Source organism: Scedosporium apiospermum (assembly GCF_000732125.1).
Source record: "Scedosporium apiospermum strain IHEM 14462 chromosome Unknown SEQ_SAPIO_0154, whole genome shotgun sequence".
Classification (NCBI taxonomy): domain Eukaryota; kingdom Fungi; phylum Ascomycota; class Sordariomycetes; order Microascales; family Microascaceae; genus Scedosporium; species Scedosporium apiospermum.
The window spans coordinates 1,112,564-1,137,849 of record NW_015971855.1 but is presented as its reverse complement, the minus strand read 5'-3'; the positions used below and the strand labels follow the sequence as shown (position 1 = coordinate 1,137,849).

Sequence of the window (25,286 nt, the reverse complement as noted above, 5' to 3'; positions counted from 1 at the left end):
GCCCGGGACGCAGCGAGATATTCGCGCCCCGAGAGACTTGACTTGAGCGGATGAAAGATATGTTGCGAGTCGAAATTTTGGCCAGAAACAAATGTGTGCCGCAGAAATACTCCTTTCTCTAAGCTTGGCGCACAGACCATTTCGGACAGTTGGCGAAAATTGCCGAAGTTTAGCCCTGGTTCCTGCCTTTTCTTCTCCACCACAACTTAATATTTCATCACCAACTTCTCCTCTTCCTCATTCTTGTTGCCTGCCTGCAAACGTCTCCGGAAAGAGTGTGTTGCAATCATGGAGTCCCTATCAGAGACGTCCTGGGATGTTGTCATCTGTGGGACGGGGCTCCAACAGGCCCTGCTTGCGCTGTAAGTTTTTAACAAACCCTCACTTGCGATCTCGCCCGTCTTTTATTGTTTTTCAAAGCTCAATCTGACCGTCCCAGCTCACTTTGTGACTAAAACAACCCCAAAAGTGCCCTTTCCCGTTCCAACAAAAAGATACTCCATATAGACCCCAACGAGTACTACGGCGGCCCAGACGCCGCCCTGACTCTCCAAGAGGTCTCCCGCTGGGTAGATGACCACGCCTCCTCGTCAGACAAGGACGGCATCTTCAAATCAGCGTCCATCACAAAGGCCCTGGAGTCGGAAAGCTTGCCCTCTCGAGCCTATTCCCTCTCCCTCTCGCCGCAGATTATCCATGCCCGCTCTGCGCTGCTCTCGCAGCTCGTGTCGTCGCGTGCCTACCGCCAGCTCGAGTTCCTCGCCGTCGGATCCTTCTTCGTCTATGAGCCTGCCACAGAGGATGGTGCAAAGCCTTCGCTGACGCGGATCCCCTCGACGAGAGAGGCCGTGTTCTCAAGCTCGGCGATTAAACCAAAGGCGAAACGGGCTTTGATGAAGTTTCTCAAGTTCGTGCTAGACTATGAGGGTGAGCCGCAGTCTGAGCTGTGGAAGGCAAGGGCGGACGAGCCGTTGGAGAGCTTTCTAGAGTCCGAGTTTAAACTTGACCCGGCGCTCCGTGCTTACGTCGTCACCCTCACTCTGAGCCAGAGCGGGAAGATCTCGGTCAAGGACGGCTTGTCCATCATCCACCGCCACCTCAATTCTATGGGCGTGTATGGACCAGGCTTCGCAGCTCTTTACCCCAAATGGGGTGGAACGTCGGAGATTGCCCAGGTCGCTTGCCGCGCTGGTGCTGTCGGCGGCGGAGTCTACATGCTCGGCATGGGCATCAAGGCGCTGCGACAAGTGCCTGCAGAGGAGAACGATGGCGCGACCCTCGAGATCGAACTTGACAATGACATCACTGTCAAAGCTCGCTCGCTAGTCCGTGGTTGCGGTGAGATACCCGCTGCCGAAACGACTGTAAGCAGGTTGGTCACCATCATCGGTTCGCCCCTCAGATCGCTCTTCGAGGCCGTGGTGGAGGGATCGCCCACGCCTACCGTCGCTGCCATCGCTTTCCCGAAGGGATCGTTAGATGGTGCCTCGGACCATCCAATCTACGTCATGGCTCACTCCAGTGATACTGGGGAGTGTCCGTCCGGACAAAGTAAGTTTTATCTCTTTTCCTCTTTTAAATTCTTTTCTCCCCGAAGTGTTATGATGATCCTCTTTTTTGAATACTTATCTACGTTGTCTGAGCTTCGCGTTGAAGACAACATCCTCTGACAACCTGACGCACTTGAATTTACCTTATTCCCATTATTTCTGCTTCACTATCATGTGGAATATAAGCTAACCCAAAGCTTCCAAGGCATCCTCCATCTCACCACCCTCTCCTCTCCCAACTCTCAACAAATACTCTCCAACGCTCTCTCGGCCGTCATCATAGCCCTCTCTACAGAAGGAGAAGAGTCCCCAAAGCGTCTCTACCAGTTCTCCTACGAACAATCCCAAAGTTCCCCAGACCTCTCCATCGACGGAACTATTATCACCCTTCCCTCTCCTCGTCTAGATCTTGCGTTTGATGACGCGTCTCTCGATCCTATCCGTGAGACGTGGGACGCGGTGAATCGGATTTTGGGCGAGGGTGATCCGGGTGATTACATGATGTTCGAGGATAGGGAGGGCGTGGATGAGGATGATGAGTTGTAACGCTCGTATATTTTTCGTAGCTGTAATTTGAGGGTGGCCGGTGGTTCTGTTTCATGCACAAGGTTAAATAAGGAATATGAAAGTATAGCAAACATCCAATGTCATTACGCGAATCAATGAGAATGAATGAGACCGTGTTGGTTGATGAAAAGTAAAAAACCACTTTATTGAAGCTCCCGATTTTTCGATCATTTAGTCCCTCTCATAACAACCTTGATTCCCTTACTTGACAACGCCAAACTTGATTCCACCATGCTCAAATCGCAGAGATTCGATGGAACTAAACAAATGAAAAAAACGAAAAACCGTCTAACCATCTTGAAACCTTTGCCCGAAATGATCCTCACTCTCTTTTCCTCTATGTCCATAAGACCTCTCTCAGTATTCCCGAACGCCCTTGAACAAACCAAATGCTGAAAAGTCGAATCAAGCTCTTAACTCCCAGAACAACTTGAAAAAGACGAAACTTAAAGGAAAGGAAAAAGCATCTCTCCTCAAGAAGAAGAAACACCTCTTCAGATATCATCTCCCTCCTCAACCGCCTTCCCCTCCTCTGTAACCTCGACAACACGCTCCACACCCTCGTCCTCCACCTCTGCCTCCGCCTCCGCCTCAACCACATCAACCCCAATCTCGATCCTCCCAAACGGCTTCCAAGGCAAACCCCCCTGCCTCACAGCAACCTCCCTCCTTGTCGCCAAAACCAACGCATGATAAAACGCCTGCGCAGCCACCTCCCGCCCATGCGTGGCTGGATCGGCCAACTCGTCGAAATCAACCCACTTGCGTCCATCCTTGGCCTCATCCGCGCGACCGGACACTTTAGCGCGCTCGACGACGTAGGCTAGGAAATCTTGGCCGGCCTGGTCGACGGCCCTTTGCATCTGCGACTCGTTCATGGACGCGAACTCTCCAAAGGACGACGAGTCGCGGCCGCTGTGAGCGTAACTGTTGTCATGATGGCCGGGGAAGAAGTCGTCCGAGGGGAGGTGGGGATCACTGAAACGCTCAATGTCCGGGAGGACGCTGCCGCGACCTACGAGCGGACTGGCGCTGACTTGGCGGCTTCGTCGACCTGTACCTGTGATGCTCTTTACGGCCGAACCAGGAACGGAACCCTGACGGGACCAGGGCACGCCAGAGGATGAACGGGGCTCGGCGAGACTCTGGGCTCGTCTACCGACTTCCGAAAGAATGTCGTCGCCCTCGATGGGCAGTTGGATCTCGTCGCCGAGGGGTTGCTCCTGATAAGTATCCGTCTTCTGCTTCACCCTACGACCTTGCTCCTCTCCCTCTTCAGAAAATGCCTCCGATGCAGATCGTCGACGACGACGGCCATTTTCCGATTCGGGCGAACGAAGGTGCTCAATGCTCGGAACGCCAAGCACGGTATTTCGCAATGCGTCTCCAGCAAAGAACTCGGCCAGAGGATGCTGAATACCAACAACTCCTAGATCCCGTCCGACATCGGCAATGCCAGTTCCAAACGTGACAAGGAAGGCATTCTTCTTCGCTCGTACTGTATGCGTCTCTTGAGTCCGATAAGCTTCAGCTTCAGCCCTCTCGACATAGGTGGATCCCGTGCTTTTGTACTCAGCATCGTCGATCTGGGGAGGCGCTACATCGATGAAGGCACGTGCACTAGGAAGGCGACGACGTGGGCCTCGGGGGGCAGCTGATTTGCGCGGGCTGGAAGCTTTTGCGGCCTGTTGTTCCTTCTCTCGCTGCTCTTGGGTTTGAAAAGCTTCCGCGTCGGGAAGCGGCTCCTCAACCATCATGGCATCCAAATCAGTAGGGACTTTCGTGGCTTGTGCACGAGGCTCTGGCTCTTCGAACCGAATCTGCATCTCCTCTAGCTCGGCGATACCAGGAATTTGAGAATCCGGACCAGGCAGCGGTGGAAGCTCGAATTCGCCGAGCTCGATTAGATTGCCCTCAGCATCAACCTCAAACCCGAACCCTCCCTCAACGGGAAGCAATGCGTCGTCATCACTAAAAGGGACACCACCTGCTCCAACTAGCGATTTCGGGCCGGCACTGCCTGGTCCCTTCAAAGGCGTGGGAAGCTGCTGGCTGCTCTCGCCAGACTGAAGAAAATCGAATCGGAGGGAATCAGACGACAAAGAGCCAAAACTCCCATCGAGGGGACTGAGTTGCGAAAACATCATGGACGAGCCTTGGCTCCCGCTTCCGTGCGTACGAAGGAAGTCCTCTAGGTCATCAAAGCCCGTAAGATCGATCTCAGGCATTGTAATGTTGTCAATGTTGAAGTGGGGATCATCAGGAATGATATTCTGGCCACGTCTAGTATGTTGGAATGCAGTTAGCCACAGGCTCACACAGTCTCATGAATGGATCTGGAAAGGGGAGGAATTACTTACGGTGCCTTCCCTGCCTTGGGATCCGTCGCATTCATCGCCCCGATCTGGATATCCAGCGCCGCCATAGCAGAGCGCATCTTCACGGCATCGTCAAGTACATATCGGCACTGCTCAGAGTACACGCGCGAAACTCCGTACAAGAGGTTGCTTTGGAGACGGAGCGCGAGAGGGGCGCCGGGGTCGATGATCTTTTCGCATGCCTTCTTGATCTGGACGGCTTTGATGGCCTTGCGGGAGATACCTTTGGTTACGCCGCGGCGGCCGATAGTCGCGACGCACCTAGAATGAGGGGGAAATGGGTTAGCTAGCTATTCTATCCTAGACTCTCTTCGTAGGGATGGGAGGATACCAGATGGTGGCTACGCCATATTGGCGGCTGGTTAGAACTGAGCAGAGATGTCAGCAGATTGGTCTCCTAAACGCTGGTGAACGCGACAGGATCTGGGGCATGCGAACTATCGTGGCTGTAGAACATGGTACGCTAGCGCGAATGTCGATATCTTATGGCTTCTCCCTCGCACTACTCTAAGGATAGACTGGCCAGAGACCAGAGGTCGAACTCGGCGGGCTTTCGTAGAGGTTTTATCGAGCGTAGTGAATTCTCTGTCGAATAGAATTGACTGCGACTATGGCAACTTGAATCTCGAGCCTCATACGGGTCGGACAATGTGTTGGGGGAAAGGAATTGTGGTGAAGAGCGCCTCGTCTGCCGAAATGAGGAGTCGATGGTGGTGTTTTGACAGCGGCCATCTCGAGTTCGCGTCTACCATGATGCGACGGAAGATGGAAACGGAGGAAGGAAGCTCTCTCTAGGTGCCATGATGAACGGAAGGAGCGGTCGTGGTGACCACTCCATCGCTCCTTCCGTCCCGTTTACGCCGACTCTAATACCAAGACATGCAAGACACGAAGGGTGAAGTTATGGTCAGAACACATTAGCCCCTAGTGTCAAAGTCCAAGAATGCTTATTATGACCCAGTCACAGATCAATGGCTTCACCATCCAGCAGCATAAACGTATAGCAATTACTATCATCTATGAACACCCTAAACACCAAACCTGGTTGGTCTACCCCAAGACGCAGCACAAAAGCCTCCCTATATCCTATATACCAATTCCGTCCATAAATTAGTTAATACTCCACAACCTTCAACATCTGCCTCACTCTCTCAGGGAGCTCGTCCGGCGCGATGATGCCCAGCTGTAAACAATCTCCCAAGAAGAAAAAAGCCCGGTCCTGCGCGTAACCAATATAATCGAACTCGTCATCCTCGCCACCCTCCGCAGAATGCGCACTTGCCCTATCATCTTCGGAGACACCGTCGGCGGCCGCCTCCTTCTCCGCTTCACCGTCGGTGGCTGCTGGCATCTTGGCCTGGATAATACCCCAAGCTACCCACTGCGCGCTATTTGCCGCACGCCACAGCCTCGTCTCATCCATCAGTTCCCCGACCCTCTTCTCGCTCTGTTCCTCCCGCACCTTCTCCTCTTCCCTCCAGTTGCTCTGGGCTGAGGCTCGCGCGTCCAGCATGAAATCCACGATGGAGCTCACCGAGACGGAGTGTGGTAGAGAGGGCGTGTCCAAGGGCGTGAGTCTCGGCGTCGATCCGGCGTGGGGAAATTGCGGCCGATGGTCGACGTAGGCTTTGACGAAACGGTGCTGCTCTTCGGGCGTGGGATACTTGGTCGAGTCGCAGGCGAAGGGGGCGGTGGCGTCGTGATAGTTGTAGCACCACTCGGTAAAATGATTGGCAAACTCGAGACCTACGACATTTGCGGCGGCATACTCGAAGTCGATTACAATGAGCTGTTTGTGTTTGTTGGCTGGTTGTAAGAGGGGTGATTTCTGATCGTCCGGTCGTACTCGGAGGATATTTCCATATTGAGTCTCCTCCAGTTAGCAGAGTTCCATGTAAGGGGGGGAAGAGGGTGAAAGAAAAGAAAGAAGAAAAGAGCATACATCATTGTGCGCAAACACGAGCCGCGACCTCAAAGTGTTACCCTCTCCGTAAAACTTATCGACATGCTCGCGATACTTTTCAACAATGGCCTTGAACTGCGCCCACGGGACACCGCATACACGGCCCCTGATCCGCCAATTCTCGACCGGTCGTTCGGGGCCCGCATCCTCGGACTCGAATAGCGTATCAAGAGCAGAAGCCCGCTTTCCCACACTGTCCAGCCAACGGTCCCAGTTGCGCCATACGTTGGGACCGGAATCTCTTTCAGTATCTAACAGCTCAACTCCATCATGCAGCTCCCTCATACGCTTCGCAATCTGCTTCGACGTTTCGGGGTCGCGCAGGTCCCTGGGGTGGAGTGCGGAAGCGTTAAAGTATTCCTCAAATCGCCCATTGGTAAAGGTGCCGAGAAGCCGGGGCCCAATCTTCTTCTTCGCTAAACGGCGCAGGACGGCCAGCTCGGTTTCGCGGTCGATCAACTGGTCAACCTGGGGGCCGTATATGCGAAGGAGCAGCTTCTTGGGACCCTTCTTCCCCGTGGGTGTCCCCGCCCCATTCGTTCCATTCGTTCCGTTCGTAGGCAGTAGATCCAAGTCCTTGGGAGGCGATACCACGTACACGGCGTTCGTTAAAGCCCCACTTAAGCGCTCTACGGAAATTTTCTCTCCGCCGTCGAGAGGTACAGACCTCCAGCCCTTGAGTCGGAGAGTATGGGCAAGACGAATCACCTCGTTCTTGAAGGTGATCCAGGCTTGGCGTCCCCTACTCTCTCGTTTACTCAGAGTCGTCGACGACGACAGGTCTTCGGTACTCGCGGATCCGCCACTATAACTCATCGTTTTGGAATTGTCCAGGACAGCCTCGCAAGCGGGCACAACGACGTCTAAATCGAACTGGTCCGTATCGGACGAAGGTACTCGTTGGAGTTGCAGTGTCTTGGTTTGGCCCCTCCTAAGTCTTGGGGATGACCTCGTCCTATGCATGTGGCCCATGGAAGGAATCGATGAAAGACCCATAGCAGCCACGCTATCCTCTAATATACGCTGGAGACGGTCGAAAGACACCTCACTGGATTGAGAATCGATCGAATCGGCCCTATCACGATAGGAAATTGGCTGCACATCTTGCCCATTCGTCTGCTCGTCCACGGACTGGATGTTACGCAGAGGGTGTTTGCCGTCCTTCCTTCGGGAAATCTTCTTCCGCTCATGTTCAAGCCATTCCCCCACTCGCGCTACCAGCAATTCCCCAGCGTAATTGTTTCGGGGCCGGCCGTTAGATCCCTGCGACTGGAGGTTAGGCGTTGAGGCCGAATGTGGTACGGTTGTCGTGGCGGCATTGGGGCTCGCTGGGGAAGCGCCGTTCGAGTTGGCTACGGAGTTGAGAGGAACTGGGGACGAAGAGAGTACGGCAGTGAGCGATTCAGCACCATCGCCTTGCCGTGAGGGCAGATCTTCCGCAGCTGACGGGCCCAAGATGGGAGACTTGGATGAATTAGTTGGGATAGGCATTCGGCCGCTTAGTCTCTTTGAACCTAAGCCGGCATTGAATTGCTTTCGCGGAGAATTGTCGTCGATGGGGGCAACTTCAGGATCCGTGTCGGCAATGTGTACTGCTATAATAGCAAAATTGTAAGTCAGGGTCTAGTCCTAGTCTATAAGCGTATGTGGTCGTGTGACTTGAGCTAAAAGGGCCGGGTTTCATCTCGACAGCGAAGCCGCCTCTTATACGGGATACGGCAGGTATATATATATGGGAAAAGGTACATCTCAGGTGTCTTTGTCTGGGCCATGAAAGCAAAGGGCAAAGGGTGGCACAATCCGAACTTGGAAACTCAAGCCAGGCAGGGGCGTTCAAGTATCCCGCAAAGTACACAATTAGGATCTTAAAGATGTCGCCTCAGACTCGTACCAGGTCTTCAGTCACTCGACTTTACACTTAATCACCAATGCGGCAGGACAGCACGCAGTCAGAGAACGTTGCACCACTTGTTACATCGCCGAAAACAAAGAGGTCAAGAAGCCCTCCAACATTGATGAGAAATACTCTTCTGGCTGCCGGAGAAGATGAGAGAGCATCATAAAGGCGAAGTGAAAGAAGCCAAACATTTCTGTTGGAGGGGGAAAGGCGAGCCGAGGGAGTGTCAGATAGAAGAGGGGGGTAGTGGGATGAGCCTACCTTTGGGAGTAGAGGCGCTGGATTTGAGAACCTTGCTCCCATCGTTGGTTGTCGAAGTTTTAAGAACGGGCTTCAGCCCACTAACCCGTTCTCCGGGAATAATCGAGGTCATGGTGTGACTTCTACTAAGCGAATGAGGATGAGAGTGTCTGCTTGTCCACACACCCTCTGCGCAATGGGCGAGCGCTCTGGGTCGACAAAGGTGTTAAAGGAGAGCAAGATAAAGGCCGGCCGGTAGTGGTTTGAGTAGGACAACAAGTGGGGGACGAGTTCCGATAGGCGAAGCTGATGGTGTCCTGGGGGCGGGACGAAGGAGTATTACGACTGGATAAGATAGTTGAGGGCAGATATTCGTGAGAGAGGGTTTGGCAATGGCTGTTAGGAGGGGCCGAGGGATTGTTTCTGGCCGTGGTGTCGCGTGGGCATTCCTCTCAGGTAGTATCGGGAAGAAAGGGAATGGTGGGCGCTTGCAGGTCGATTAGGGTCTGTGGTCGGTCATGGATCCGGGGGCGAGGCCAGTTAAGGGAAATGAAAACTAATGCTGGAAAAGCTGTGGTCAATGTGGTGTCATACCCGAGGGTCTGCTACTCTAGTGTAGTCTCGCAGGAGGAGGGTCCAATTCCAATTTGACGTCGAGGTTAGTTCGGTGGGTAACCGTGGGTTTGGACGAGAAAATAGCGTTTGTCGCGTGTTCCTTCTCAATGATCTACGTGGGCAAAAGAGAGCTAGTGCGGTCTGGGAAGGAGGTGGCACGAAACAATATGGGGTAACGGTCGTGAGCCTAACCAGACAGGATTAGATTGAGTTGATCGAGTCCGGATTGGAGAACCAAGTTGAAGAAGCAGGGGTCATGTGAAGAGATAATAAGATTGTTCAGGTATTATCGGGATGGCAGGCAGCAGAGTAACCAGAGCCATTGAGAGGGTAGGGCAGGGAGATAAGAAACTAAGGATATTGAGGAATCCAATGATGGAGAGTTGAAGGCTTGAAGTTGTGGAAACTGCGCCAAGAGCCGAGCGATGTCGTAATACACGCGAGTCCACAGACAAAGGTACTTGGCTCGCACCTCCTCCAAAGTACTCTACAGACCCTCATCATGTCGGCGCGCACTTGACCGAGATTTGCATGTGGGAGAGGAGTGGCCAGTCGGTGTCCTTGTACGAAGTACATTGAGCCGTCAATGGTGTGATGGGCGGTGCAGAAAACATCAATTCAATCGTAGAAGTTACACATTGCAAGTTCTTACGGGCAGGATACCCAGATCAGCGGCCCTCAATAATGTAAGTACTCCGTACAGGGTACCGAAGGTTTCTTCAATTCGGCGGGGTCCAATGTCTTCTTCGCTCGATTTTTCTGATTTCTCATCACACCAAGCATGGAACAGACGGGAGAGCGCGGCGTGGCTTCGATTGCCGCTGGGCTCATGATGCCCTCGACTCTGTGACTGGTAAATAAAGAAGAACCCCCAACCTAAACCCATGTTCAGAGAGAGTGGGATGGGCTGGCGTTTTGGATCGGTGACGTCGTTGCGTCGATACAATTGTAGCGTACCCAGACCCTGGTGGGGGCGCGTGCCTGCTGAAGACAAAAGGGTGCATTCGATGTACTTGTACTTTGTACCTCGAGACTTTCATCAGCCAAGAATATTCTGCGGATTTGTTTCGGTTCTGCAGTCCAACATGGATCAACGCAAAAGTTCGATTTGAAGAGCTGTCTGCACTTCGTAATTTATATTAAAATGCTCGGTGCCTCACCGATCCAGCAACTGCATCCGCTCGGTCACCCTTTTCAGCCTTCGTACGGTGTCGTTGAGGCGGTCTAGCCATTCCCCTGCATGTCAAGAGATAGTCTTGTGCTGTTTCCATTCAAGCCCCCCAGAATCTCAAATTCGTCACCAACAATTTTTGTCAAGGTGCATACGGGACAGGTCACACGGGAATCGCCTCAAGACCTCGTAAACTAAACCATGCAGTTTATTCTCTTCAGATCTTTGGGAAAAAAATCATTCTCACTACAGCTAATGTGGCGAAAATCTGCGCCCCAACGAACGTGTCCTCAACTCTATCTCACCCGCGCCAAGGAATACGGTTCCAGAAAGACCACTCCTAGCCGAGGATATCGGCCTATTCCATTCTATTCCAAAAAAATCCGGGTATCTTATACAAGAAGGTGATGTGAATCTGGCTCTAATAGTAGAAATCTTCAAGCCTACCAATCACAAATGCCCCCCGAATCCTTCCTGCTCCATGGCCCATTGCACCGCCGCCTTCACATCGTCAACGATAATCTTCGGCTCAAACTCCACAGGGCCCGTCGTCTCCCCTGGAGGCGGTCTCCACACTCCCGTTCTAACCAGTACCGACTGCCAAATCGTCCCCCGAGGGCTCTGAAACTCGTTGGCGCCGCGAATATCGCTGGCGGGGTTATCTCCCACCATGTACACGTGACAGAGATCCGGGAGCTCGTCCTTGGCGTGGCCGCCGCGGATGAGTACCTCTCGCCGGTGATCGTTGAGCACCCGTTCGGCAAACTCGTACGTCTCGCGGAAGGGCTTCCCGATGGTCTTACTCCGGAGAACGTCACCGCCTGTGATCTTGGACCAGATACCTGCCAGCGCGGCTTGGAATGCTCCTTGGCCGAGACGAGGTTGGTGGTAAGTCGTGGCCCAGAAGACGTCCGGGTTGGAAAAGTAGAGGCCGGGCTGTTCGTGGTTTCGCCAATCCTCCGGCGTCGGTTTACCGTTTTTGTGGGAGAGCGAGCCTAGGACGCCGTTGTCGGACATCATCAAGTCCATGATGATCTGCGAATCTAGCGCCCAGTCCCGAGGGTCGTTGAAGACGAATATGGCATCTATCTTGAGAGCATCCTGAATGTTCATTTTCCCATCCCACACGGGCTTGGGCAGCGGTCGTGCGGTATCCTTGTAGACTTGTTCCATCAAAGGATCGAATGGCCATATCTCCGGCTGGGCTTGTAAAATATCGGCGGGAATGACTACGTTCTTGAAGCCGTACCTATTCGCGGAAAATGTCCGCGTTAGTAAACCACCTAGAGAGCAGAGGATTTTTGTAGATATGCACAATCGCTTACGTCTCAGCAATTTCCCTGCATTTCGAAGCATCCGAACCCGTCACCAGAATGGTGCCATTGCGGAGCTTCTTGCCCTGGGCAGCTAGTTGCTGAAACGGTGTATGGGATTGAACAAAGTTGTCCGTCGTAAGCGGCACTCCGAGCTTCTCGCTGAGATCGGCGACTCGCTCGGATTCATGCTTGCCACCGCCGTTGGTAAGGAGGATGAAGGGAATGTTATTATCGTGGAGGAACTGCAGCGTTTCGCCGGCTCTGGGGATCGGTTTCGCGACGTGGAGGAGGACGCCATCGATGCTGGATTAAGAAAATAATGTAGTTAGTTAACCCTAGTTCACCGTCCAAAGCCATCGCGTGCACTTCGAGTGATTGTATTAACCAATGCAAGATTACATTGCGACGTGGTGATTGGGAAGAAGGAGTCTGAGTGGGGTGGTGGATGGGAGGACTCAAGTGCATACTCGAAAGCAAAGGCAAACTTGGGCGGATGCCCGAGAGGAAATATGCTCGAAGGATTGCTCGTCGACGTATACGGCCTTGTGCTAACGGCAATTGGAGAGCATTGGCCTCTCGATTGCCATTTCGATGCCGACTCGATGGGCAATTGCCGTCTCGTTACTGTCGGACAAGTCGGTAAGCTCCGGGTAGCTACTCCGTGGATACCTCGACCACGGGCGGGGGCGCGTAATAGCGCATGAGCAACGGAAGCTCTCATGTTGACAGCTTCGAATGTGATCCTGATCCTACGGCTGTATTAAGCAATAAGCCATTCCCGGGAGATATATCCAAGAAGAATTGTTGGGGGAGGTTGGGGTTAAGCAAAGAAGAAGGATTGGGTGATGATCAACGAGATCGAGGTTTATCGGTTGATAATAAAGAGCGAGCTTGACTCAGAGGGCGATGACGTTGTGAGTGACAGGAGTTACCAGGGGTTTGCTTGGCCACTAAGTCCGGTTAGACTGAGTGTAGTGGAAGACGGTAGAAGGCGTTTCGTCCAATCCTTGACTCACGGTGTTTAAGAGAAGAACGAACACGTTGAATTGTTTCGAACGTTATAAATAAACTAGCAAACTGGCCATTGATGCCTCACGAAGTCCAGCCGGTAAAGTTCAAGTCACCAGACGTTATTCTCATCTAGCAAGGGGCGGAGAAGTGTAAATCTACTAGTTCTATTGTACATAGATACAGTACAGAGTGTGCAGTAATAGCATACACACAACCAAATGGAGTGGAAAGGTCTGCCCCTCCGTCTCTATATGCAACATCTTACAACAACACCTTTTAATCCTTCAACACTACAGCCATATGCTCCTCGCTTAGAACTTCTTCTGTCCCCTCCAGTCCTTCATGTGGTCAAGAATAACCTGTGCCCCTGCCGCCGGCGAATGCTGCCTGCCAAGCGCCTCAACGAAGTCGCCCTCGGGATCCATCAGGTAAAAGTACACGCTGTGGTCCACCAAGTAGTCCTGGCCCGGCTTGACGTTCGGCGGCGTGCTAAAGTATACCCTGTAGGCCTTGCACATGCTCTTGATCTGGTCGTAGGTGCCCGTCAATCCCACGATCTTGGGGTGGAACTCGACAAGATATTCCTTGAGCTCCTTGGGTCCGTCGCGGGCAGGGTCGCAGGTGACGAAGACGGGGATTAAGGAATCGGGGCGGTTCTCGTAGACGATGTCGAGCATCTCGGCCATCTTGTCGAGCTCTTCGGGGCAGATGTCAGGGCAGTGGGTAAAGCCGAAGTATACCTACCGGGTGACAGCCATTAGCGTAAAGACCTAACATCCGGGCTGCTTCGGATCTCGCGTATCATAGATTTTTTTCTTACCAGAGAATACCGCCCCTTCAGATCCTCATGCGTGAACTTGTTCCCGTGCTGGTCTAAGAGCTCAAAAGGCCCACCGACGAGGGGCTTGCCCGCTCCCTTGGTGGCCTCTGCGACACGCTTGCGCTGCATGCGCTGCTTCTCAAACTCAAAGTACCATACTAGACCGCCGCACGTAATGACAAAAAGAATGCCGGCTTTCCAAGAAAAGGGCTATACGTGCGGATGATGTTAGCAGCTATATCTTTTCCCCTGCTTTTCTAAATCCTCCCAGACTGCCGGTCGCAACATACACCAATGGAATATCGGCTCTTCGCTTCCTCGACAGTCTTGTATGTCCTCTTTTGCGTTAATTGGGGCTGCCTAAACTGTTGTCGGAGTATTTGGCTGGCATTGGCGACAGGTCGAGCTTGGGTGGATCGGAGAGCTCTCGTCGAGATGCTCCGTGCTTGGCAACAAGTCGACTGACGAGCAACAGACTGGAGAGATCTCCAGCCGGCTGCTACTGCGCGTGTCATGGTTGGATAAGTCTGGCCGAGTGTTCAACGAAGAATTGGGCCGGGTTTGTTGTCAGTCGTTCGTCGAAGATGGTGTGGCTTCAGGGAAAGCTTTCTTCAATTTCAGCATCAGGCGATTTGAAATTCATTCATCCCACTTCCGGTCGGTGTGGGGAAACTTCGGCTAAAACACAGGCTCACCGAGATCACTTTCACTCACGACCAGAGGCTACAGCACTCAAGTTGAGAACTCATACTGAGCCAGACATTCAGATATTAAGCAAAAAGTCAACGGTTCAGATATTAAATTTTGCTATATTGATACATTAACGCCCATCTAATCCTAGTTCATTCTCTCAGAAATTTTCACTCTTATTCTTTTGGGGGAAGGCTCATTGGCCTTTGATGCTTCACAGACAGGTTCTTACCCCATTACCAGTGTGAGGATCAATGAAAACCAACACATCGCAAACGCAAACTCGTGCATGAGTACACGACCATGGAGCAAACAAACACTCCACAGAGCCAAGGCACAGATGAGCCGAGGTTCGAAGTGATCCAAGACGGTGATGGGGATATGGCCAGCAGAAACACAGATTTCAGCCATCCAGAACCCATGTGGATTCCTCCCACTTCTACACCTGGTCGATCTCCCATTTCTATGGACAAGATTGACAACCCATCTACCGAAACAACTCATTCGAATACTTCCAAACCTACGATGCCTAAAAAGAAGGGTCTCGCGTCAACCGTCAAAAAGGCTCCCAAACGCGCCAAGGGCAAGGGAGGCCAGGCGGCGGGCAGCGGCGCGACCAAGGGAAAGTCCAGTACCCCCAGTGGCGGCGCAGCCGAATCCGAAGCAGAGTCCGACAACGGCCCGTACTGCATTTGCCGCGGGCCAGACGACCACCGGTGGATGATTTTCTGCGACAAATGCGAAGACTGGTTCCACGGCGAGTGTGTCAATCTCGACAAGGAAACGGGCGAGACCCTGGTCGAGAGGTTCATCTGTCCCAACTGCACAGACGGAAGGCGCTATGTGACGCGCTACAAAAAGACCTGCTCGCTCGAAGGGTGTAGGAAACCGGCGCGCATCTACGGCATCAAGGACACGAGCGTTTTCTGCTCCGATGAGCACGGTCATCAGTGGTGGGAGAGGATGGTGTCCTCGCTCCCGAAGAAGATTAACGTTCCCCCGTCGGCGGGCGATACGCTCACGCAGGAAGACTTTATGGCGCTGTTAAGTAGCGCTCTCGGAGGCGTGGACGAGACCACTGGAACGTGGAAACTTTCCAAGCACCCTTTCATCCGCGAACCCGGTCTCGTGCGGCAATTCACCGGCAAACCCGACGAAGAGGTCCGAAATGGTGACATCCCCCTCAGGTATCTTAGCGAAGAGGAGGAGCTCTTCGTACACGCCTCCGCCACGGACCGAGTCATGCTCGCCGAGGAAATCATCCAGTGTAAGAAGATGCTCCAATTACTAGACATGGCCAACGACAGGCACAAGGCCGCCGTCTCGGCCGGACGCTTCACGCCCGACGTATGTGGCTACGATAACCGCCTCGATACGGTGGCGGTCCAGGCCCCCTTTGCGGGCTTTTGCAAGACCCAGGAGGGAAAGGCCATTTTCAAGGCCGGACAATTGGGGGACCCGACTGGCGCCGACGACGAGGACTCTATTGTGAGGGGTATGTGTGAGAAGAAGCGCTGCAAGCCGCACCACGGATGGTATAATATGCTATCAAGGACGGTACGGGCGCAGATCAAGAACTTGGCGGCGCAGGCGAAGGAGAAGCTAGATGAGGAGAATGATATCAAAGAGGCGGCTGAGGAGAGATTCTTTCGGAAGAAGGCGGAGAAAAATTGGGTTGAAGTGATTGAGGACGAGGAAGAGCTGGAGGATCCTCATCCCGTTTCAGATTCGGCACGGATGGACGTGGATATGGAGTAGTTGGCAGCGTTTGAACTTTTTTTCTTCTCTTTTGTTTGTGTACCTTCTTCAGAATGGAGCGATGGTTTGTGCATAACGTTGACGAATGGTCACTTTCGTAAGGTATATGGCAGGCAGGGTGGGATACGGAGTTAAGCGTGTACTAAAAGCATAACATCCTCGGTATGGTTCATGACAGATGAAGCGTGTTGACGCCTATCTCTTGGTGAATAAAATGTATCTCGAAGAAGCGAATGAATGTACTCGGCGCCCCGAATGCAGTTTTGCGCCTTCTATTTATGCATCCAACTTCAACCGCTCCAGCATTTCATCAATCTTCCTGTGTAGGATCTGATGGTTTATAGCATCTAAATCGAACTCATCCTCAACTACCTGGCCGTCCAACGTGCGCATGGGTCCGACTTCAGCTTCGGTTCCCTCTCTAGGCGCGCTTGCCACCACTTGTTCTCCCTCTTTATCCGTCAGGTTCACCTTGTTTTCCATCGCCTCCGCCAACGACGCATCAACATCGCCCTGCTCCTCCATGATATCTTCCAGACCCGCGTCCTCGAAACGCAACCTGAAGCGCTCATCTAGGTAGTATCGAATATCGTCCAGCAACTCGATAGTATCCGTCTCCTCACGCTTCTCAATACGCTCGGCGCTCTGACGGATTAAGTCCGCAAACTCTTCGTCGTCGATGTAATCTTCCAGTCGATATGCCAAATAGCGAGCCGCGAATTCCTCCAACCTCTGAACGCGCAGGTCCCAGGCGGCGTGAATGACGTCGTAGATGTTGATCGGTTCCGCTTCCACTAGCGCTGCCGGTCCGCCCGCCGGCCCGGGAGCGTGCGTGCGGTCGACAAGAACGTTGGAGTTGCCACTACCAAGGGCGCTGATGATTGTAGCAGCCTTATTCTTGAGCTTTTCGAGGAAGAGCATGTCTGCTGTGTAGAGGAGGTCGAGGGCGAGCTCGAGAGGGCAGTTCATTTTTTCCGTGTAAATAAAGGAGAGGATAATCTCCAAAACCTCAGGAACGCAGTCTATGGTGATGACGTGGAGGTTCTCGGACTCTTGGGCCTCGAGGAATTCGCTGGAAAACATGGTTTCGAAATACAGACTTCGGATGAGCATGGCTTTGTGGGCCGGGTAGAGAACGACCTTCCGGGGCCTGGAATCTTTCGCGCCGGACATATTGGACACGGGTCCGACAGGGATAGAGTTGGATTCTTGGGCAACCGCCTGCTCCGCTGATCCGTCCTCCTCGGCCTCGGGCTCTTCTTCGTATGCTGCTAATAAGCAATCCGCGAAAATAGAATTGCTCCGCGGCCATTGAACTTTAGTCAGATCCTCCTCGTTGATAACCATTCTGTGGCCTAATATGGAAGTATCGAAGAATTTTTGAATTTGTTCCTGCGCTCTATTGACCTCATCTTGATACCTTTGCCGCACCAGCCGCCGGTCATTCATGGCCAAGATGGTCTCCCATAGCTGATCGATCTCGAGATCTTTGGTGATCTTGAGGATACCTCTGAGCACCTCTTCTTCTGTGCTCTCGCTATTGGTTGTGACCAAATCCCTAGGAACTTCTTGGAGGTAAAGATACTGAAGCACAATCCGGAAAGATTCAATGGGAATCGAAGGTTCGATCTTCCAAGTTTCCGTAGCCGGGAACACGGAGAGTTTTCTCTCAAAGTACGGGCTTCTGGAGGATAATAGGAACTTATGAAGTCCAAAGAACTGGCCATTGGATGTGACCACGATATCCGAGGTTCTTGGAACGTCTCGGGAAAGTAAGGAATTGAGATGCGCCGACCAGGTTTGGAGGGGGTCGGTCGATTTGCTAAAGTCGTATCGAAGTAAGAGGTTCCGGATCTTATCGTTGAGTGCGTTGTAGACGCAACGCTCACCCTGGAAGGTATTGCGCTCAGCCAAAGCACCTAAATCTGTGAGTGAGAACCTTGTACAGACCCAAAGAATGAGATTCAGAGCACACCATACCTGATTCCAAGAGAAGCTCGACTAATTCATAATGTCCACACAGACTCGCCTAGCTTAGGTCAGATTCTCTCATATAAATATGAAATCCCGGGTACAGAGAAGAGAGCCGGGTGACTTACAAGAATTAAGGGAGTGTAATCGAACCGGTCCCTGCCGTTGATATTGACACCCAAAGAGATGAGCTCCTGACAAGTCTTTAAGTCACCCCGTCGACAAGCCTCGATCAGCTCATTGAACTCTTCACTCAGATCCAAGGGGTTCTCATCTCTCAGGAGGCCACTCTGTATCATCTCCTTTTCTTGGTAGAGCTTGAGTTCGAGCTCGTGCTTCCGTAATACCGGCTCGGACCCTTCCTCGAGACCGGCGAATCGTACCTCTTTGTCTTGTAGCCGACTGCCACTCTGACCGCCCCCGCGACCGCCCCCCCGACTACCCCCCCGACCGCCGCTGTGAGTGCCCATGTTGGATAGCAGCCAGTCCGTTCCGCACAGGCCCAAGCGATGAAGATAAGGCAGGATATATATAAAATATACAGATAAACAAGGACGACAGTATATACTAAAATAAAATATGTTAATGTAGGACGCCAATATATTTTAGGGAATTTTTAAAAGATAAAGAGATCCAAGATCTCTCAACTCTCAAGTGGCGATGGATCTGGGTCAATATCGAGCATTATTAATAGCGGAACTTTAATTGTTGTGCAACCAGAACAGTGGACATTTGATACATTGGATTGTGCACCGAATCAATTCAACCAATCAATTTCGACACAACCACGTCGGTGGAATCCGTTGCCGGAGCGGGCCTTATCGATAGCGGCAAAAAGTCGGCATCACGTCCATACTCCCTGGTTGCTGTGACACCGGCAACTTTTGTTTACTCAGCAGGGGTATCGTCTCAAAGATTGGAAGGCAGCGGCATCCGAGGGCAACTTGGGCTTAGTTCAGCTCGGACTTCACTTCATTCACCGTTGCTTGCACACCTTCAAACCTCCGACTCTTGCAATCTCCCCACAACAACACAACAATTCCTTTCTTCATCCTCACAAAGTGGCATCACTTGCCTTTTGAAGTGTGGTGAAGCTAGATTTTGTTGTGTTTTCTTCTTTCTTAACCCTTTCTTCCCTTCTCCTTCGCCTGTTAATTCCATGGGCATTTGCACCTAGTTCAGAATCTTTGTGACCGCATTTCAGACATTGTTCAACATGTCGACTACAACTTCCAGCGAGTACGATGTACTCGAAAAAATTGGTAAGCCCTTTCGTGATTCTAGTTGCTTTCAATGGCACAATAGGACAAACCACCCTTCTTCAATCTTGGTTCTCCAAACCTCTGGTTCTGCTCTAACTGCTGTCACGCTACAGGCCATGGCTCGTTTGGTATTATCCGCCGGGTAAGGAGGAAGTCGGATGGTCTCATCCTCTGCCGAAAGGAAATCAACTACGGCAAAATGTCCCAGAAAGAACGAGAACAGCTACACGCCGAATTCCAATGTCTCTCTAGCCTCCGACACCCCAACATCGTCGCCTACTATCATCGTGAGCACTTGAAAAGCCAGCAAGAGCTCCACCTGTATATGGAATACTGTGGAAGCGGCGACCTAGGCCGGGTGATTAAGGACCTCACGAACAAGGGCCAGAGGGCTACCGAATCTTTCGTGTGGGCCACCTTTTCACAACTCGTCTCGGCTCTGTACCGATGTCACTATGGCGTTGACCCTCCCGAGATTGGGTCCGATATCCTGGGTATCATTTCCGGGGCCCAAAATCAAAAGGCACCAGAAGGTGGTGTTGTGATTATGCATCGTGATTTGAAGCCCGAGAATGGTAAGCACTAACACGGTTCAATTATTATTCTGTGAATTGGTTTTCTTACCTTTTTTTCGTTTTTCCTTAGTCTTCCTCGGCAAGGACAACTCAGTCAAGTTGGGCGATTTCGGCCTGTCCAAGATGATAAAATCACACGACTTCGCCTCAACCTATGTCGGAACCCCCTACTACATGTCTCCTGAGATTTGCGCCGCAGAACGATACACCCTCAAGTCGGACATCTGGTCTTTGGGATGTATCATCTACGAGCTCTGTGCTCGAGAACCGCCTTTCAATGCCAAGACTCATTACCAACTTGTGCAGAAGATCAAGTCGGGAAAGTACCCGGCCCTGCCCGACTGCTACTCCCCCGAGCTTTCTTCCACAATCCGAGAATGCCTCCGGGTCAACCCCGACGAGCGACCTTGTACTTTCGATCTCCTCCAGCTTCCTATCATGAGATTGATGAGAAAGGAGAAGGAGGTGTCTGACATGAATAAGACCCTCAGGGCGCGGGAAGCTGTTCTGGCTGCCAAGGAAGCCGAGCTCGCCCAACAAGCAGCTGCACTTGAGTCTACTAAGTCGCTGATCCGTGACGAGATTGACGCCAACCTCCGGAGGGAATGGGAGGTCAAGGCTCAACTAGAGATCACGAAACACATAAATATAGAGCTAGAAAACCTCCATCGACAATTCGATATCGAAGTTCGCGCCCAAGTAGAGGCCGAATTGAAGAAGAGAGCGGCCACCTCTCTCAGCAGCACAAATCCTACCACACGGTCCGACCTGATGTCCTCACTCAAGTCGACCCAACAGTCATCCTCGTCTATGGCGGCAGCGGATAACAGCGAGTTGGGAGCTACCACAAATACCGAAGTCACGGAGCCAGATGTCCCGAGTTCGCCGCCTAAACGAGTGCTGGGAACGCCCATGCGTAGAGTGCAAACGATGTTTGCTGGCAACGCCGCGACTCCGGGAGACGTAGAGATGTCGGAACCGTCTCCCATGGCAATCTCCTCTCTATCACTGTCACCTCGCCGCAACCCCGCGACGAAGGCCCCTACTCTCGGTGGTGGCATCTTCAAAGCCAATGGCCACCAGCCTAACCCGGATCTCCTCTGGAATGTCCCTCGAGACTGCAAGACGCCTGATTCTGACGATGAGGATCTGATTCCATCCCCCACCAGGAATATCAAGTCTAACAAGAACCCCTTCATGCTCAAGAACCGCCCCATTCTTCCATCGAAGATTTCCAACAAGCCTCTCCCGTTGATTCCTCCTATGCAAATGAGCCCAGAGGGCCCCAAGGGTGGTCTCCAAGACCGCCCCGCATCGCCAACTCGCCGATTGAGTAAGATTCCATCGGCTACATCGCTTGTGCACAGAAACAACGAAGCGGGCTGCCAGCTCGGCCGAAAACCCTCCATCAAGAAGGAGGACCTTCCTCTCGGCAAGATCGCCGCTAAGAACAACATCCGGGGACGAACCTTGGTTGAGCTTCAGCAGGCCCGCGCCGGTGGCCGACCTCTTTCGGCCGTGATCGCTCCTGGTGCCGAGAATGTTAGCCCCAAGAAGGCGTCCAAGGACAAGCTAGTCGTGAGGAGGGCTAGCGACACCATTCCTGGCTGCGTTGCTGTCTGGGATCCCGAACGAGATGAGATGCCGAGTCCGTTTTTGGTGAGGACCAAGCCGCGGGGCCGAGTTTAGAATACCCACCCGCTTGCTACACAGGCTGGTTTCGAGTCTCCATTGTAATGGTGGACCGTGGAGGGCTGGGAGGCTGGGGTATGCTCTGTCCGATGAGCTGCCTATAGTGGATCTTTTTGGTAAAGATCAGGAGCGACTTTCATCGGAAAATTCTGCGAGGCACACTTTTGCCTATCCATTCTTTTTTTCCAAAAACAAAAACAACCATTTCCTTTGTCATATCCATGAAACATGGTGGATTGAGCATACGACGATTGGGGGCAGGAGAACCGGCGGAACGATGGAAGGTCTGGCAAAACACTAAGTCGCCTCTCTACGGAAAGAGCAAGATGAAGGCTAGGAACGGGTTGAGACCCTCGACCTCATACGATATATATACCTCCCATGAGCACGACTCTATGACGTGGAAGCGGACAGGACTCCTTCCTTTCAACGGTGGGCCGGTCTGGGGTGGTCTTACGGGGAGGAAGCGGTCTCCGGTCATGAACCATGAACACTGGCCAAGGCATGGAGAGAAGGGTGACGAACTACAGGAGTAATGGGATGGGCGATTTAAGAGATGGTAAATGAGGGTGTATGGGTGTTTGACTTTCTGTATAAAGTACGAGCGAACGCATCACTGTGGCGTTTGGCGAATGGGGCCTCCACGCTTCTGGATCGGAACTGTTTATAGTTCCGCATCTCATCATTCTTCTTCGAGATCCGAGGCCTGGGCCGTTCCGCTCTGTGCGGCCCCAAGCCTTCGGATCACATTCATTGTTTGATTTTTGAATTTTTTGGCACTTTTGTTTGGGAAATTGTTTGGGCTTTTGGAGCAACCAATTCTTTGTCGATACTTGTTGATATATGTGCATTGTGGTCTGCTCACCGGCATTCCCGTGAATATAAAAATTATACCCGTTCATGTTTTGTGCATCCTCCTGTTATCAAAAGCGTTGGTTTTCTGATCTTGATGCTGTCATTGTCTCAGATGTCGGAAGGGCAGATGTCTCGTCGAGCCGAGACCCGGACCCGTCACAACCGTTGCCAAGTTATTGTCATCCACGCTACGACTACGAAGTGCATTCGACAGCAAAAGCAAAGAGCTGTGACAGAAGAAATGACACGCAGTCAGACAGGAGAAGTCTTCACTTCAATGCTTGGACGCTACTGTGCTCCCGGCCAAATCGGGGCAAGAATGTCTCGGTGTGAAGCCCCAAGTGGGGACCGCCCTCATGGCGACGTCCGAGATCCCAAACGCCCGATGATGCCGCCTTCGCGGCTGACGCGCATCGTTGTTACAAAAGGGAGGGCGGGGACGGAGGATCTTCTCCTACGGCGGGATGATGAGCTGCTTACTGAGAGGGAGTATTCGGTGGGAATCGGGAAACCTTGCTTTTTTTCTTTCTTTCTTGTCTAGTTGTCTAGTTCATTTCCATGTCATTTGGTGGGAAAGGCGCGGTCATCACAGGCTCTTTGTTTCGTCTGGTGTCAAGCTTACGGGGTCGATGCACAAGGTCACCCAGGCCATGGAGAAGTAGGCGAGTTGAGAATGCCGGGTTGCAGATATGCGTGGATACGAGCATCACATCGGCAAACACTCACGCTTGTTCATTGGGCTGCTGCACCATATGCAAGATCCGATATCAAGAACAAAACCCTTGCTTTTTTTATTGCCGATTTCAAGAAGAGACAACGGCAGGGATCGAAGATAGGGTTAACAGACACCTGGGGAGGGACTTGCAATCCTCATGAGAAACAGGAATATGCGGGCGCTGTGTGGATTTTTTTTGATTCAATGACCAGCAGGTAAGACATGGTGCCATTCTGATGCTCGTTGCTTTTTCGTCTCCTTGCCCGTTGCCTCCCGTCGGCACGGTTAAGAGGAGTGCTTCGAGACTAAACTGCGGCGCTTCTCCGTTTGGGGGATGAAGGAAAGATGGTGTGCTTCCTTCCGCTTGGCGCGACTGTTTCGATCTGGCATTTACGAAGGAGGCTTGCCACTTATTCCCCAGATGTTTCTCTTTTCAGAATTCATTGAATGGGATCTAATTTTTCCTTGGTTTATTTTTTTCTTCTATTATTTTTTTTTATCCTTGACACGGGAAGTAGGCGGAAAAGAGTGTGCGCCTCAGCGGATTCTCAGACGAACCCGTGTTCAAATCCTGGTTCCAGGCGCCCTTCGCCTCACCGCAAGGGTTCCAATCCAATCAACCCGCTTGCAAAGTAATAGAAGCGAAAACCCCCCTCCCCTTCTCTCTCCCAGCTGTCCTAAAGGCTCGTCTGTCCCCCGGCCTGTTGACTGGGAATGACGGTGGGTGTCCTGTCAAAAACAAATGTTTAGGCCAAAAAGCCGGCCTCCTCTAGATCGAGTACAAACACCGTTATCTTGAAGCTTTGATAGGTTCAAATACGGAAGTGAAGGGAGAACCCAGCCGATCTTGATCCATCGTATGGGGCATGCATGGCTCGAGCCACGCCCAGATTTCTTGATGGCCAGGCCACCTTAATGTTGGACCTCTTCGCCGTGTAGTGCACGCCCCTCCCCATTTTACCCAACGTGGTCAGAACGTTTTAGGAAAAGCAAAGAGAAGGAGTGCTGTTTGGTGGAGAGGGAGGGCGGGCGGATGGGGAAGGGAAGGGGAGGGAATGGCAAATAACGGCGATCGACGGCGGTATTTGCCATTTGCCTAGGGCTTGCAGCTCGCGTAGACATGGTGCATCGGCAATAACGTCGACGAATGAGGGGCTGAATCGAGAGACACCTTTTCTGATTATTTTCTTTTTTTTTTTTTCTCTTTCTATAGTAGTCGATATCCATAGATTGGGGACGAAATGGGTAATAGTTGCGGATTTAGGTGACCTTCCTCTGTGACATTTTTGTCATGGCGCCCTTTCTTGGGAGCTGGATGAGAACATCAATAGCTTGACTTGAAAGGAAGCCAAGGTCATGTCTTCGAGCAGACAATGGCCGGCGGTTCTCGGCCAGTCCTGGATATCGACTGCGCAACGGAGATCAGATCAGAGATCAGAGTCGTATTGTCCAACCATTTTGTTTCTCTTCGCACCTACGGTTCCACTCCTCGATATTCATCCTGTGTGGAGACGATGCATGGTCGATCTCCCATCAAGGGAGGGAACAATGTGCTCTCCCTCTGCCAGTCCCAAGTCTCGGCAACATATTATCGCCGATCTCGAAGACTCCATCAAGGAGTCGCTCTGACACAAGGGTTACGAAACAAAAGCATTACGGCAGGCCTTCACTTTGCAGTATTCACTTCGCCGAGACCTCACAGGTACGCACTACACTAGTTCAACCAGTCCGCCGTCCTGCTCCAGACTGTTCGCCACTCTGCACTTCCACTGTGGCTATCACATCCGAATGGTCCGGGCCAAGGAAGAGCCTCTTCCTCCTGTAGGGTATTACGACCACGAGGGAAGGGGGCGTGTGCAAATCTCGACTCAGGTTCAAGTTGCCACTAAAATCTGTACGCACGAAGTACGATTTGGGGAAGGGAGGGGAGGAGTGAGAGACCTACGAAGTATGGCTTTCCGCAGGATGAGGATGGTGTCTTCATCACGCACCATGGCGATCCATCGTTTACCCTCTGCACTGCATGGCCCGCACTATTACTCCCGTAGCTTCAAAGGTTGAAGCTAGCAAACTCATCGTGCAGGTGTGGTGCTGCATACGAGCAGGTGGACTATTTTCCAACTCACCCGAAGTTGAAAGTATTTTGTTCACCCTCCTTTCCACGTGTCGACCGTCTGTGCCCAACCGCTCACCCAGAAATTTTGTCTCCTGGGCTGCCGTGAAAAGAATAAACTTGGTTT

General features: G+C 52.2%; 6 protein-coding genes and 1 pseudogene across 6 annotated transcripts; 3 read left to right on the top strand and 4 right to left on the bottom strand.

Moving 5' to 3' along the window:
- Nucleotides 1-288: 288 nt before the first annotated feature.
- On the top strand, nucleotides 289-2,096 carry SAPIO_CDS10075 (uncharacterized protein; the record flags this gene model as incomplete). Its single annotated transcript, XM_016783730.1, has 3 exons — nucleotides 289-362; nucleotides 470-1,551; nucleotides 1,756-2,096. 3 exons carry the CDS (start codon nucleotides 289-291, stop codon nucleotides 2,094-2,096), a joined length of 1,497 nt encoding a protein of 498 aa, XP_016639173.1.
- A 515-nt stretch (nucleotides 2,097-2,611) lies between these two features.
- On the bottom strand, nucleotides 2,612-8,728 carry SAPIO_CDS10074 (uncharacterized protein; the record flags this gene model as incomplete). Its single annotated transcript, XM_016783729.1, has 5 exons — nucleotides 2,612-4,400; nucleotides 4,478-4,756; nucleotides 5,632-6,284; nucleotides 6,438-8,053; nucleotides 8,617-8,728. The coding sequence occupies 5 exons, from the start codon at nucleotides 8,726-8,728 to the stop codon at nucleotides 2,612-2,614; spliced, it is 4,449 nt and encodes a 1,482-aa protein (XP_016639172.1).
- Nucleotides 8,729-10,831: 2,103 nt separating this feature from the next.
- On the bottom strand, nucleotides 10,832-12,418 carry SAPIO_CDS10073 (uncharacterized protein; the record flags this gene model as incomplete). The annotated part of the gene is made up of 3 exons (XM_016783728.1): nucleotides 10,832-11,630; nucleotides 11,707-12,000; nucleotides 12,165-12,418. 3 exons carry the CDS (start codon nucleotides 12,416-12,418, stop codon nucleotides 10,832-10,834), a joined length of 1,347 nt encoding a protein of 448 aa, XP_016639171.1.
- A 601-nt stretch (nucleotides 12,419-13,019) lies between these two features.
- On the bottom strand, nucleotides 13,020-14,043 carry SAPIO_CDS10072 (SCO2 protein; the record flags this gene model as incomplete). The annotated part of the gene is made up of 3 exons (XM_016783727.1): nucleotides 13,020-13,448; nucleotides 13,529-13,738; nucleotides 13,819-14,043. 3 exons carry the CDS (start codon nucleotides 14,041-14,043, stop codon nucleotides 13,020-13,022), a joined length of 864 nt encoding a protein of 287 aa, XP_016639170.1.
- Nucleotides 14,044-14,521: 478 nt separating this feature from the next.
- SAPIO_CDS10071 lies at nucleotides 14,522-15,976 on the top strand (annotated as a pseudogene; the record flags this gene model as incomplete).
- Nucleotides 15,977-16,252: 276 nt separating this feature from the next.
- On the bottom strand, nucleotides 16,253-18,417 carry SAPIO_CDS10070 (putative btb poz domain-containing protein; the record flags this gene model as incomplete). The annotated part of the gene is made up of 3 exons (XM_016783726.1): nucleotides 16,253-17,895; nucleotides 17,957-18,005; nucleotides 18,076-18,417. The coding sequence occupies 3 exons, from the start codon at nucleotides 18,415-18,417 to the stop codon at nucleotides 16,253-16,255; spliced, it is 2,034 nt and encodes a 677-aa protein (XP_016639169.1).
- A 746-nt stretch (nucleotides 18,418-19,163) lies between these two features.
- On the top strand, nucleotides 19,164-21,473 carry SAPIO_CDS10069 (G2-specific protein kinase nim-1; the record flags this gene model as incomplete). Its single annotated transcript, XM_016783725.1, has 3 exons — nucleotides 19,164-19,209; nucleotides 19,323-19,784; nucleotides 19,855-21,473. The coding sequence occupies 3 exons, from the start codon at nucleotides 19,164-19,166 to the stop codon at nucleotides 21,471-21,473; spliced, it is 2,127 nt and encodes a 708-aa protein (XP_016639168.1).
- Between the last annotated feature and the right edge of the window lie 3,813 nt (nucleotides 21,474-25,286).